This window comes from Sinocyclocheilus rhinocerous, unplaced genomic scaffold, assembly GCF_001515625.1.
Source record: "Sinocyclocheilus rhinocerous isolate Xijiao unplaced genomic scaffold, SAMN03320098_v1.1 scaffold1635, whole genome shotgun sequence".
In the NCBI taxonomy this organism is placed as follows: Eukaryota; Metazoa; Chordata; class Actinopteri; order Cypriniformes; family Cyprinidae; genus Sinocyclocheilus; species Sinocyclocheilus rhinocerous.
This window is the reverse complement of record NW_015627629.1, coordinates 55,902-69,076: the sequence shown is the minus strand read 5'-3', so window position 1 is coordinate 69,076 and position 13,175 is coordinate 55,902. Positions and strand designations below refer to the sequence as shown.

The 13,175-nt window shown below is 38.2% G+C and overlaps 1 protein-coding gene across 1 annotated transcript in view; it reads left to right on the top strand.

The window, feature by feature from the left end:
• LOC107732571 (autophagy-related protein 2 homolog B-like) overlaps positions 1-13,175 on the top strand; it is a 23,744-nt gene that overhangs the window by 2,307 nt on the left and 8,262 nt on the right. Inside the window, exons 3-29 of the mRNA XM_016543933.1 lie at positions 263-425; positions 1,013-1,067; positions 1,296-1,458; positions 1,634-1,813; positions 2,649-2,745; positions 2,865-3,038; positions 3,125-3,276; positions 3,408-3,519; positions 3,615-3,858; positions 4,773-4,929; positions 5,026-5,118; positions 5,345-5,533; positions 5,632-5,905; positions 6,508-6,616; positions 6,722-6,929; positions 7,024-7,166; positions 7,238-7,395; positions 7,586-7,758; positions 7,866-8,016; positions 8,243-8,442; positions 8,907-8,987; positions 9,184-9,290; positions 11,030-11,122; positions 11,212-11,282; positions 11,365-11,441; positions 11,535-11,705; positions 11,909-12,041. Of these exons, the coding sequence (XP_016399419.1) occupies positions 263-425; positions 1,013-1,067; positions 1,296-1,458; positions 1,634-1,813; positions 2,649-2,745; positions 2,865-3,038; positions 3,125-3,276; positions 3,408-3,519; positions 3,615-3,858; positions 4,773-4,929; positions 5,026-5,118; positions 5,345-5,533; positions 5,632-5,905; positions 6,508-6,616; positions 6,722-6,929; positions 7,024-7,166; positions 7,238-7,395; positions 7,586-7,758; positions 7,866-8,016; positions 8,243-8,442; positions 8,907-8,987; positions 9,184-9,290; positions 11,030-11,122; positions 11,212-11,282; positions 11,365-11,441; positions 11,535-11,705; positions 11,909-12,041 (3,928 nt within the window). The remainder of the gene's footprint in view (positions 1-262; positions 426-1,012; positions 1,068-1,295; positions 1,459-1,633; positions 1,814-2,648; positions 2,746-2,864; positions 3,039-3,124; positions 3,277-3,407; positions 3,520-3,614; positions 3,859-4,772; positions 4,930-5,025; positions 5,119-5,344; positions 5,534-5,631; positions 5,906-6,507; positions 6,617-6,721; positions 6,930-7,023; positions 7,167-7,237; positions 7,396-7,585; positions 7,759-7,865; positions 8,017-8,242; positions 8,443-8,906; positions 8,988-9,183; positions 9,291-11,029; positions 11,123-11,211; positions 11,283-11,364; positions 11,442-11,534; positions 11,706-11,908; positions 12,042-13,175) is intronic.

Below are 13,175 nucleotides of genomic sequence, written 5' to 3'. Positions count from 1 at the left end.
GTTTTGTAAAAATCGACGCGTTTCAAAAAGGCGGGGCATAGAGGAGAAACAATAATGTACAGTATGTGGAAAATAATGTGTTTTTTGAACTTTAAACCGCATAAACACATTTCATTACACCAAATACACAAAATAATGTTCTTTTTAGCAGCATCATATGACCCCTTTAATAGTATTTTCAGCTTATCCCCAAGCAATCATCAAAAAAAGATGGTCATCCACAGTTTTCCTTCTTTTACTTTAAAATGTAATTCATCTTCAGTCCCTGAATGAGACCCTGGAGTCTGTAGATGCTCCATTTGAGGTGAGTGAGGGCTTCATCCAGGCCATTTCTCTCACTGTGCCATGGGCCTCGCTGCTCCAGGACAACTGTGCACTGGAAGTGAGGGGCTTGAAGATGGTGTTCAGGCCAAGACCTCGAATGGGTAGGAAGCATCTTTGAAATTTAATTATTTTCAGATTACCTCATGAATTTGACAGATGTTTTGATTGCAATGCTAAGCATTCAAAAATTCTGTTTATTCTCATTTACAATGTTTCCTAAAATATTTGTATTTGATTGTTTATATTGCACACTGTTTAATGATATATTTTTCTATCTAATAATATTCTTTTATAATGCTATTCTATATTTTCTCTGTCCATCTTTAATTTAAAGTTGAAATGTAACAAAGAAGCGACAGATCATTTATTTTCTATTTGTGATGTACATCAGAGTCAAACAGAATATTGAAAAAGAAAAAAATGTTTGGCGGGGACTTGGTTCTGTCCATCATTTGATGATTAGATCGAGGGAGATCTGAATGTGAGTTTGCAGGTGTTTGGAAGAAAGGGGAGATCTGATTATGACATTTCAATTAAAACGTGCAAAGTCAAATATAAAAAAAAGAAAGATGTACAAATTAATTGTTAACTATAATATCATTAAGATTCGTTTAGAAAATACATAGGGCGAATTTGCATTTTATGTCGACTTTAATGTTGTTTATGCCCATTGTAAATCTTTTTTAAGCATCAGGCATGGAGCCCATGTGCTGGTCCAGCTTCATGACCAGCAGTATGCAGCTGTGGCAGAGTCTTAACTTTGATAAAGAATATCTCTTTGGTTTTGAGACTTTAGTCTTTGCAACTTCAGGGATCTTATCTATGCACAATCAGCTTGTAACACTCCAAAGAGAAAGGAAAACTTGAAATCGCATCATATGACCCCTTTAACTAAATGTTTTCGACACTACAACATGATATGTTTTCTTTTGAATCATCACCACACTGTCTGTACGTTTTGTGATATTTAGGATGGTTTACTGTGATGAGAGTGTGGAGGAGGGCTCCAGTGTCAATATCCATCAGCCTACTACATTTGCACATAAAAACCTCACTCTGGAAGGTGCCTATGTGTTCTGGGATGAGTTTTCAGAATCAGCACGTGCCGGCTTCAAATCATCCCCCACTCAAACAGTGAGTATCTATTCTGCTGCAATCAAAAATCATCTTGCACAAGAATAGTTGTGCAACCTCAGCCTAACTTGACCCTATAGCAGTACAATAACTTCAAGTGAAAAAACATTTTTTGTTGCTGTTTAGCAGTACAATTCCAAAGCCTGCGAAGACATATGTTCTTTATACATTAAAGGAAACTGAACCGAAGCTTTCGCCGAGTTGGAACCCAAAAATCATCTGTGAGCCTCACCCTCAGTTCCCAGAACCTGTGTCTTCTAGTACACCATTTGAGCCAGTGCAGATGGGCTGCCTTTGTGGTAAACTGGAGCTGTCCGTGGTTCTGAAGCAAAACGAAGCCATGCCCGGAGCTAAGGTGGGTACATATACCACACAGTTACAAATATACAGTTATTTTAATTATTTTTCTATAAAAGTATTGCACAGGTTAGCCTAGCTTCCTTTTTTGAGATGATAATTCCTTGAGTGAATGTGTTCCACTATGTTTGACAACCAGAAAGTATTTAAATGCTTTTTGTCTTCATTTTTAACAATATTTATATTGTTTTATGAATTAGAGCATAGCACACTTTTTGTGTATTTCTTTAAATTGAATTTCAATTTGTGTGATAATTTATTATCTAATGCTTTGACATTAATACATTTTTAGCTGTGTCTTAAAGGGGAACCACTAACAAGATGGGCTTTTAATAAAACTTGGCTGTCTATGCAGTAGAAACTGAAAAAAATGAAATTGGTGCTACACAACTAGAGAAACCAAAAAAAAAAAGAGCTGTAGCTTTCCCTTTTTCCAAAATCTTCAGCACTCATAATGCACTTTTGATTTTGGCACGCACTCCTGTCAATCCGACAAAAGGTGGAAACAAATGCGGAAGTTCAATCTGTAATTTAACAAAAGCCCAGGGCTGTCAAAAGACCACCGGATAACGCAAAATTATGCATTTTGCTTAATCTGTCTGATTTTTTTCTGACAAATAAACTGGGATATCTGGGTGCAGAAAGAGTACACATTATTTGTTTACATATATTATCTACATTGTAACAATGCAAAGCTGTTTGAAAATCTGAATTTGTCTTTTAATTGTCCAATTACATTTTGGAACAACTGTATTTCTGAATGGATTAGTCAAAACAAAAGGCATGATTTATATTTTTTTAATGATAAATTTTAATGACTGGTCTTTTCACAGTTGGATATTGATGGGCAGTTTGATTCTCTAATCATGCTGCTTTCACCACAACAAGTCCACCTCCTACTGGACATGTTTGGGGTTTTCTCTAGCTCAGGTGACATTTTGTTCTATTCATATATGATTTTCCCATATGGTTTCCTCATTAAATAAAATCGGCGATAAATTGTTTCCAATGAATCTGACGGCTGCTTCTTTTATATTGCTTATATACAGCCGTACAGGAGTGGTCTGCTATAGGAAAGGATAGAAAGAGTCGGCCCATGCAGCAGGAGGATGAGTATCGTCTCCACATGGAACTCAACCGCTGCCTGAAGAAAGACACCATTACAGGTACCACTGACCAGGACCTGTTTGAAAGCCAGACCACCAGAACGGTGTCCAGTAGAGGTTAGTTTAGCACAGCAAATCTTTTAATTCTACATTCTGTTTTTGCATCTCTAAATACATATTTAATCTGTTTCTTGTTTGGACAGAGGATGTCTTTTTCTCCATGGCTGATATGGACATGTCACACAGCCTGTCATCTTTGCCTCCTCTTGGGGATCCACCCACTGTGGATCTAGATTTGTCTGTAAATAGCAACTACTCCGCCTCCCTGGGGGAGTCGCCATCTGGAAATGTAGCCGTAGGTCACCACTTCTCACTTTAACATTGAACTCCGTGTTTCATAATTAGTGTTTAATGATTGATTATGTCACCATTCATTGGCTCATTATGATATTACAAGTGCAAAACATTTTTTGACACATTCCTTAGATGGTATGGGACGAGTTCATGGATGTTCCTAGACAGAAGGAGAAGCAGACAAATGAGATGCCACATCTTTCCAGAGATTCTCAGCTTACCCACAAGTTGCTCCGGCAGACATGTATGTCCCGTTATCAGCATTATGATTTATGGTAATTGTTGACCCTTATGACTATATTTAATCAATAAGAACTCTACCCTATGTGTGCTCTCTAGCTCATCCATCTAAAGGCCACTGTGATGAGTCCAGGCCTGAGCTGGTTCTCAGGCTCACAGTGGGCAGTCTCTGCTTGTCTGTCCTCCATATTGACCCCCTTCCACCTCCAGACTCCTCCCGCAGCCATCTTGCACCAATGGCTTCAGAGTTTTTCCGTATTCTGTCTGTAAATCAACTCCCTCCTGGGAGTTTTCTGCAATCACGAACTGTCTTTGATGAAGCCTGTCCACATGATCATCTCAGGTAAGCTTTCACTTAAAATTAAATACAGAATATTATAGAAATGGTGGTTTAATATTTTGTTATCAGCCTTCTTTCAAATATCGATAATTACATTTTAAGTCTGGAGTGCATTCTGAGACAATTTCAGGACATTGGTCAGGGAAACATCCTTTAGTTGAATGGCTGACATTGGATGTCAGAGATGAGACAGGTGGGACAGCAATAACTTTGTTCCATTGACCGGGAAAACGGAATCTTTTAACCAGTCTTTAGGAAATTTAAAACTGTGGTTTAGCAGAATAACAATGAAAGCAAAAGATAAAGTCACATATCCTAAGGTGAGCATGTACAAAGAGAACAAAAAAGGACCTAAGACAGAGCCTTGTGGAACTCCATACTTAAAGGGTTAGTTCACCCAAAAATGAAAATTAGGCTGTGTTTTACTCACCCCCGAGGCATCCTAGGTGTATATGACTTTCTTCTTTCAGACGAATCCAGTTGGAGTTATATTAAAAATTGTCCTGACTATTCCAAGCTCTATCATTGCAGTCAGCGGGTGTTGCAGTGCTTCAGTCCCAAAGAAGTGAAATAAAAAGCGCCCATCCATAAAAAAAGTGTCTCACACGGCTCCGGGGGGTGAACAAAGGCCTCCTGTAGCGAATCGATGCGTTTTTGTAAGAAAAATATCCATATTCAAAACGTAACAATCACTTTAATCTAGCTTGCGCTCACTGTTGTAAACGGAAGCAGTTCCGGGCGGATGATGTGTGAGGTCAGCGCTGCGCATGCGCCGAACCTAGGATGCCTCTGGGGTGAGTAAAACACAGCCTAATTTTCATTCTTGGGTGAACTAACCCTTTAACCTATGCTTATTTGAGTGGGGTTTTTTTGTTGTATTTTAAGGTAATGTAAAATGCATTTTTCTTTATCTTCAGGTTCATTGGTCAGGGATTAAAGGTGACATACGAGCACTGTCAAGGCTCCAGTGTACGTACATTAAACACGGATCTCTCTCTGAGCCAGGTGGAGCTTTTGGAATGCCTGTACTCTACTGACAGCCACACTACACAGAGTGGAATCCAGTACACCGAGGTGTTTTTTTTTTTTTCTGTTGACAAACATTATATGTGCACAGAATAGTTCTCTTACATAATAATGATGATATTTGTTTCTTGTGTGAAACATTAGCTTCTTACATTCGATGTCTCAGCCAGTAGTGATTCTCCTCCTCCTATATGCCTACATTTACTCTACAAACTAACAGAACGCAGAGGCCCGCAGGTAACTTCCTGAAGTATTTCAACATCTTGCATGGTGCTGATGAGAGTACTTCTTCATAATAAAGTAAATGACCTAATGATTATGTCCTTGTCTGGACCATCTATATGATGTTTTACTAGTAACATTAATCATTTGATTTTTATAACCTTTATTTATACTTCAAATGAATCACAAATTTAGCTACTTGCAGACAGTAAGCATGATCCAACACTTACTTTTTCATCAGGGCGGGCAGGTACGTCTGAGTACTATACCTCGTAGGGCAGAATTGCAAGTGGAGCTGGGTAAAGTGCGCTCGGAGTGTGATGTCAGCATTGTGGACAGGCTCAACTCCTTACTTCAGCCTCAGAAACTGGTTACCACGGAGATGATGGCATCTCACATGTACACCTCCTACAATAAACATGTCAGTCTGGTGAGAAACATTAGCGACTATCTCTCTGTACTTAATTTATTTTCATTTATTTTTATGTCACTTTGCATCTTATTGTGGTTGTGTGTTTTCCTCACAAGCACAAGGCCTTCGCAGAGGTCTTCCTGGATGATAGTCGTACCCCAGCACACTGCCACGTGTCTGTGTCAATAAATGCACCTCTACTGGTGCTAGTGGTGCGGTTTCCAATCCCAGACCTGCGCTCGGATCAGGAGAGGGGCCCCTGGTTTAAGAAGTCCCTGCAGAAAGAGCTGCTGCAGCTGGAGCTGGAAGATCTGGAGCTCAAGACAGAGTTCACTGGAGGAAACTCATCAGAGCAGACTAAGATGGAGCTCACTTTCAAGGAGCTCAATGGTACTCATTTACAGACGGAGTCATCCTGATCAAGGCATAAAAATAATCTTGCATCTTTGCATTTTCAGTTTAAGAGACAAGGAAACTGGCTGTTTTACTGACTTTTAAATTGAGTTTGAGTTTTGAATGTTCCTCTGCAATCGTTCCCCATATACAGGATGCAGAGAAACTTTTATGCACTTTGTTTTACTACTTCTTTTCTAAAAAGAGTAAAGCATATTTAATGCAAATTAGATTTGAATTCCTGAAGGTTTCTGATAGTTTTCTTGTTTTTTTGTGGTCTGTGCAGAAGAATCGACACAAGCATGACTATCTTTACAGTATAAGGCAGCAATGGCAGCAATAGATTATTCATGCCAAAAAGAAAAAGCTAATTCAGTATGCAAAAAAAGCAAGACAGGATAACAATAGCAATTCAAATATAATTTTTAAAAAACATTAATAAGAGATAATATACAAATATTACAATTACGTTATTATATATAGCAGATACGAAATACAGAACCAATTTTTAAATTTTATTTCTAAGCAAAGCTTTAGGCTTTTATGCATTTGTATTTTAACACACCGTTAATCATACAATGTCTTTTCTGTTACACTAGGATCATTCCAAGAAGACAAAGATCATCCCGTAGCCAGGTTCTTACGAGTCGCTAACACCATGGAGGAGGACATGACATCTTCCGACTGTGGCAAATTCGACTGGCCTAGGTATGCTGTGCTCTCTGTATCCTGTTTTGTTCATGATCATTCTATAGATCTTTACTGATAAAATTCATCAAGATACAGAAACTAAAATGTTCTGCTCCCGTTCAGAGTGGTTCTGAAGGTGAACCCCATGGCTGTGCGCTCCATCTTAGAGCGTGTAACAGCTGAGGAAGAGGAGGAAGAAGCGGATGGTCACTCACAAGAGGAAGAGGAGGAAGAAGAAGGAGCTGCCCACTCCCTGAAGGATGTGTGTGATTTTGGCAAACCTGAGCCATCCCCTTTTTCCTCACGGCGTGTCATGTATGAGAATGAGGAGGTATAGAGTTTTTCATTGTCTCCTAAATTGAGTGACCATTTTATTAATTATCAGTTGTGATTAATTATGGGTAATAACTTTGCGCCTCATGCAGATGGTCATCCCAGGAGATGTGGTGGAAATGACAGAATTCCAGGAGAAAACCATTAGCAACTCCCGCTATATCCTTGAGCTGTTTTTCCCCAATGTGCAGCTCTCTTTGCCCAATAAAGACTTTTATGAAAAACTACACAACAGGTAATTAATTCATGAAGAAACCGTCACAGCTTAGAAATCTACATATGCAGTAATGAGCTCTTTTCTTCCAGGATTAATAATGACCTGCTGCTATGGGAGCCCACTGCTCCATCTCCAGTAGAGACGGTGGAGAACATCCCGTATGGGGTGGGTCTGTCTGTAGCCAGTCAACTCATTAACACATACAGTAAAGACAGCTTCAGTCAGTTCAGATCTGCTGGCCCTGAGGGTAAAGAACATTTCCCCTTCTGCTCACTTGAATATTTAACATCAGCCTAGAATGAACATGCATGAACATACTTTTTGATAATAATGCCAGGACTTTGTTGTTTGAAAGATGTTTTCAGGTGTTAATTTCATCTGACATGCTGTGTCTGTTAGTAATTTGTTCTGATTTTTTTCACATTATGTGTGTGAAGAGGAGGAGAGTGGTTCTGAGGAAGAAATCCTGCAGTATTACACTCCTGCTGAACTGGGCTATAGGAACAGGAGAAAGAAGAGGAGTAAGATGCAGCCTAAGAACTCTCAGAGCCTCTTTTCCATCGTCCTGTCTGTTAACCACGGCCTGCTGGCTCTGCACACACAGCTAAAGGTATTACATCAGTATTGCAAAGATAGTGCTTCAATATCGAGTCATTATCTAGCCAAGTAGTGTAAGCAACTTACATAGTCTTATGTAATGAATGACAATACTTCCAGCAGGATGATAATAGTGTGTTACCAAAAAAACACGGTGAATTTTGGATGGAGGTAAAAAACGGGACACTGTTTGGTGTGACGCAGCATGAAGGCTACAAAGACCAGCATTATGTCTGCTTCCACACGTCTCAGGCCTGCCTCTATCACCAAGGTAAACAAAAACTTGTTTTTGTTGTTTAGCCTGTTATTTTTTTCAGTTATTTTATATGATTGTTTGTGCAGATACCTGGTTATATTATTGTTAATTGTGTAAACAGAAATCTATGGTCATACATCTATATATTTTAGTGTATATTATTTTTTTTATATCATTAAAATTAAAAGTGTTTTTTTTTTGGTGTTTGTTTCATAACATCATGGTATATTTAATTCCTCAGGCACGGTGGATGGAGATGCCCCTGAGTGGAATGTTAATCTGCCCTGCAGGACGCGTCCTCATTGGCTGGAGCCTGTGATGTATGCATCTGAATCTGCCCCAGAAAGGACATCTCCCTCTGAGGGGCTCAGTTTGGAGCCCCATAGCATGCTGTCTGTCGCTGTTAAAATTTCCTCCCACAACACAGAGCGCAATGTCAAGGTAAACCAAATAATTGCCATAGTTAAATGCTGTTCAAAACAATATAACGTTTAAAACTAAAGAACTAACTAAAGAATAAAGATAAAAATAAAATAATAAAATTAATACTTTTAGTTAGGATGCATTCAATTGATGCTGTTCTTTTGAACTTTGTATTCATCAAAGAATCCTGAAAAAATATTAATAAGCACAATTGTTTTCAAAATGCTAATAATAACAAATGATTTCTAAAGGATCACGTGACACTGAAGACTGGAATCATGGCTGCTGATAATATAGATTTGCCATTGTTGGAATAAATTACATTTTTAAATGTGTTATGTGTTATGAGTTATTATAAATTGGTATAATGTTTCATAATATTAACGTTTTACTGTTTTTTTTAAGAAACATCGATAAAAAAAAACCTGTTTGTGTTATTAAACTTGTAACTGGATCTGCTGCACATCTTCCTGTACTTTCAGGAGTTTCTCACAGCCATTGGCATGAGGGGAGTTACGCTGGAGCACAGAGTGGTGCCTTCAAGTCTGGGCTGGTATGACCAGGTAATAAAATATATATAAAAACCTCATGCAAACCACATGAAAGAAGAGCGCCTTTTAAAATGTACTTTTAAGGTGGGCTTGTGGACATCTCAAAAAGGTGTAAAGATAAATGAGAGTTGTTGAATCAGTTAGTAACATAGCTTACTTGTAGTTCATTCATCTGTGCTAAACATTACGGTTTGTCTTTCCCCTGTAGATAGTCGACTTTTTAAATGTGTCAAATGAGCCGGTGCTTGGCTACACACCCCCATCATCTGTGTCCACCCTCCACCTGCATCTGTGGAGCTGCTCACTTGATTACAGGTGATACATTTAGCTAGATTCTAGCATAATCTTTACCGATACATCTATCCAGTATTTAAAGAGATAAATAATGCCTCAAAAAATGGTTTGGAGACTTACAATGGAATTCAATGAAATTTAATTGCATTTCATTCAAGTGGCATCTGCAAAGAAATGAAGCTCAGAACTAACTTCACCAAAATGTGTCCAAATTCTTTTGTCTAATTTTTGAACAACATATTTGTTTTTGTTTAGGACGTAACAAACGTAGCTGTAAAAGGTGTTTGTGCTGTCTTTGTTTAAAATAAATACAACTTGGTTTAGTTATTAGATGTTAGTTTGTTAGTATTTAATCCTCAATCCTTATGCACAGAATGTATATATGGTTTGGTATTTTTTTATTTTTTATATAGCACTACTAAAATAACCCCAAGTGTTACCAACAGTGCTTTACATAAAAGCAAACAATCAAAACACCATCACACACATATTGACCAATCTAACAATCACAAATAATTTTCTGTATAATTTAACTCACATAAACTGCCACCCCAATGTGAGCTTTCAGCAGTTTCTTAAACATTGACAGAGATTTAGCACATCTGATATGTAGCGGCAACTCATTCCACAATCTCAGCCCCATTACTGCAAAAGCCATATTGCCTTTTTGATGACGAATTTTCTTAGGCACTACCAGAAGTTTATAGATTTCTGAGCGCAAGGCTCTAGGGGGGTTATAAGGTATCAAGAGGTTTGTGAGGTACAAAGGTGCCTGGTTGTTTAATGATTTATATACAAAAATTTAAATCTTATATTTAATTCTAAAACAAACAGGGAGCCAGCGCAAATTTGCAAGTACCGGGGAGATAGAATCATATTTCTTTACCCTTTTTAGAAGCCATTCTGAACTGATTGTAATCAAGCCAAGGATGCGGCAGAGATGCCCCTGTACAGCGAGTTACAAAAATCCAAACGTGATAGGACAAATGTATGAATAACTCTTTCGAAGTTGGCATTTGACAAAAAATGTTTGGTTTTAGCTAAAAGACGCAGATTATAAAAGCAAGCACGTACCACAGAATTTATTTGCTTTTCCATTTTTAAATTACCAATTTGAAAACCTAAATCTCTAACCGATGTTTTAAAATATGGTGCCAATGGGCTTAAATCTAAAAGGGATTTAGCAGAATCTTTTGGCCTGCCAAAAACAATAACCTCAGTCTTGTCTTCATTTAGCATTAAACATTTTTTTGCCATCCAATTTTTAATATTGTTTAAACACGCTAAAAGTGAGTCAAGAGATTTCGTTAGGTGTTTTAGTGGCAGGTAGAGTTGGGTATCATCGGCAAAGCAGTGGAATGATACTCCATGCTTTCTAAAAATGCTACCTAAGGGGAGCAGATATAAGGAAAACGGTGTAGGAGAAAGAATAGATCCCTGTGGGACCCCCCATGGAAGCAATCTTTTTCTAGAGATTGAATCTCCATAATTAACTAAGAAATATCTGTCACTTAGAAAAGATCGAAACCATTTCAAACCATGCCTTTCAGGCCTACCAGATTTTCAAGACGAGAGATGAGAATTTCATGATCTATGATGTCGAAAGCCGCACTAAGATCCAATAGTACTAAAATAACACAGTCTCCCTGATCTAGCGCTAAAAATATGTCATTGAAAACTTTTCTTATGCACAGAATGTATATATGGTGCTTTTCTTTTGAAAGACCGTTTGGATCTAAGCAGTAGTTTTCTCTTTCTAGACCTTTGTATTTACCTGTGAGATCTCTGCTGACTGTGGAGACCTTCAGCATCTCTAGCAGTGTGTCTTTAGATCATTCTTCCTCCAGTCTGAGGTAAAAGCAGTTCTAGACATTTTTTGTTTCTGTAATTGAACATTTTCTAGTCGCTTTTCTCATACTTTTCATACTTTCTTCCCTTACAGAATAATTTTAGATGATGCTGCATTGTTTCTGTCTGACAAGATCAATGCTGTGTCTGTTAATCTGGCACGAGGTGAGGAGTCTTTCACATCAGTGCAGTTTCAGAATCTGTAAGCCAAGGATGCTGGTTTCATTTCTTATTCTTGTGTCTTCAGACTATGTCCAGGTGGTTGATATGGGGACTCTGGAATTGAGGATCACAGCAGTCAAACCAGGACCAGATGGCAAAATGGTATGAAAGTCCTCCATTAAAACAAAAAAGGTTGTCTGCTCTCTGACACAGGATGTCCCAATTTTTTATCTTGTGCCATTTATATCTCTTTAGACGGAGCCAAGGTTTGAGCTGCGTTGCTCCAGTGATGTTATTCACATTCGCACATGTTCAGACTCCTGTGCCGCTCTCATGAACCTTATTCAGTACATAGCCAGCTATGGAGATCTACTGCCCCCTTCTGGACTGGAGGCTAAATGCAGAAGCACTAAGCAAAGGGTGAAGGTCAGTTCAATTGAAAAACATTTTTCTGTGAGTTTCTTGTCGATAATGAGAGATACAGTTATGCTTAATATTTAAAGTCAAACTATCAATTAATTATTATTTTTAGACAATCTTGACAGATGTTTTAATACTTGTGTTGCTATTAGCACATTCGAGCTATTGTTTTTGGGTGTGTCATAATGAAGATGTTTAATATTTGCCAGACTGAAGCAGTGAGTCGCCCACCAGCTCAGGCACCTTTGCTTCCTGAAGCGGAGCAGCAGATTCTTCAGGATCTGATGAGTGATGCTATGGAAGAGACCGACAGCCTGCAGAGTCATATGCTGCAACAGAACGGTCAGACTTTATTTATTTTCCAAAACTTTTCAGTCTAGCGCTTGTTTTAAAATCATACATTAAACATGCGTCATCCTATTTTACTAACGTAATCTGAGTGAGACAGGATGTTTAGTGATTAAAAAATGAATGCCAGTGCTAGGGTTGTGACGGTGAGGAAATTTTCCCACCGGTTAATCGACGTGTGACAACACAGGTATTACCGGTATCACCGTGGGGGCGGGGCGTTCCCTCTTTTCCTTCGCTTTTAAATAGCTTGTAAAAGCGGCGTGCGCATTTTACTTTCACTTTGAAATAGCGGCAATTCGGCGTAAAGCAATTGTTCGTTTTTAGTTCGTTTGAATTTTTCCTCTTTTCCTCGCTTTCCTTCGCTTTTAAATACTCCCGGCGTGCGCATTTTACTTTCACTTTTGAATTAGCGGAAGTTAGGCGTCAATTGCTTGAATGCAACAACAAAATACAACGTCAAACTCACTTTAGCATATATATATAAAACATAGAACTTTTATTAACAAAACAAATACAAATAGCCTATGCTATAGGGCAGGCTATGCCTAATATAAAATAACAAAATGAAATCTGATCTGTGATGCGACTGTCGTTCGGCACGCTGCATTGAGCAGCCGCATTCAGTTTTTAATTGTAGTGTCTGTTCTTTTACTGAACTAAATGATTTTTATTTCTATAAAAAATCAAAACGACGGTGGGGGTCGGTGACGCGGTGGGCAAGTGACGTAACCGGTGCTGCAGCTTAACACCGGTATCACCGTCAACACCGTCCATCGCGGCAAGCCTAGCCAGTGCTTAAAATTATGAATCAGAAATTGACTGGTTTCCATGAAATAGCAGAATGGAGCCAGGTGGTTGAAGGGAAGGGAGTAACATCAGCTGAAAAGAACAGTCATATGGTGGACCAAGTTTTTTGTATATATATATATATATAATATAATATTTTTGGGAAAATTGTACCAGTGAATCATTACAGTAAGACCAAGAAGGTGCATAAAGTAAGTGGAGTGAAATTTTGATTACAGTTTTGATTTTAAAATCTATTGTTTTGTTGCAGTGATTGTGTTATGGTTACAACCATCTATTTCTTTTCCCCCTTATCTTATATATATATATATATATATA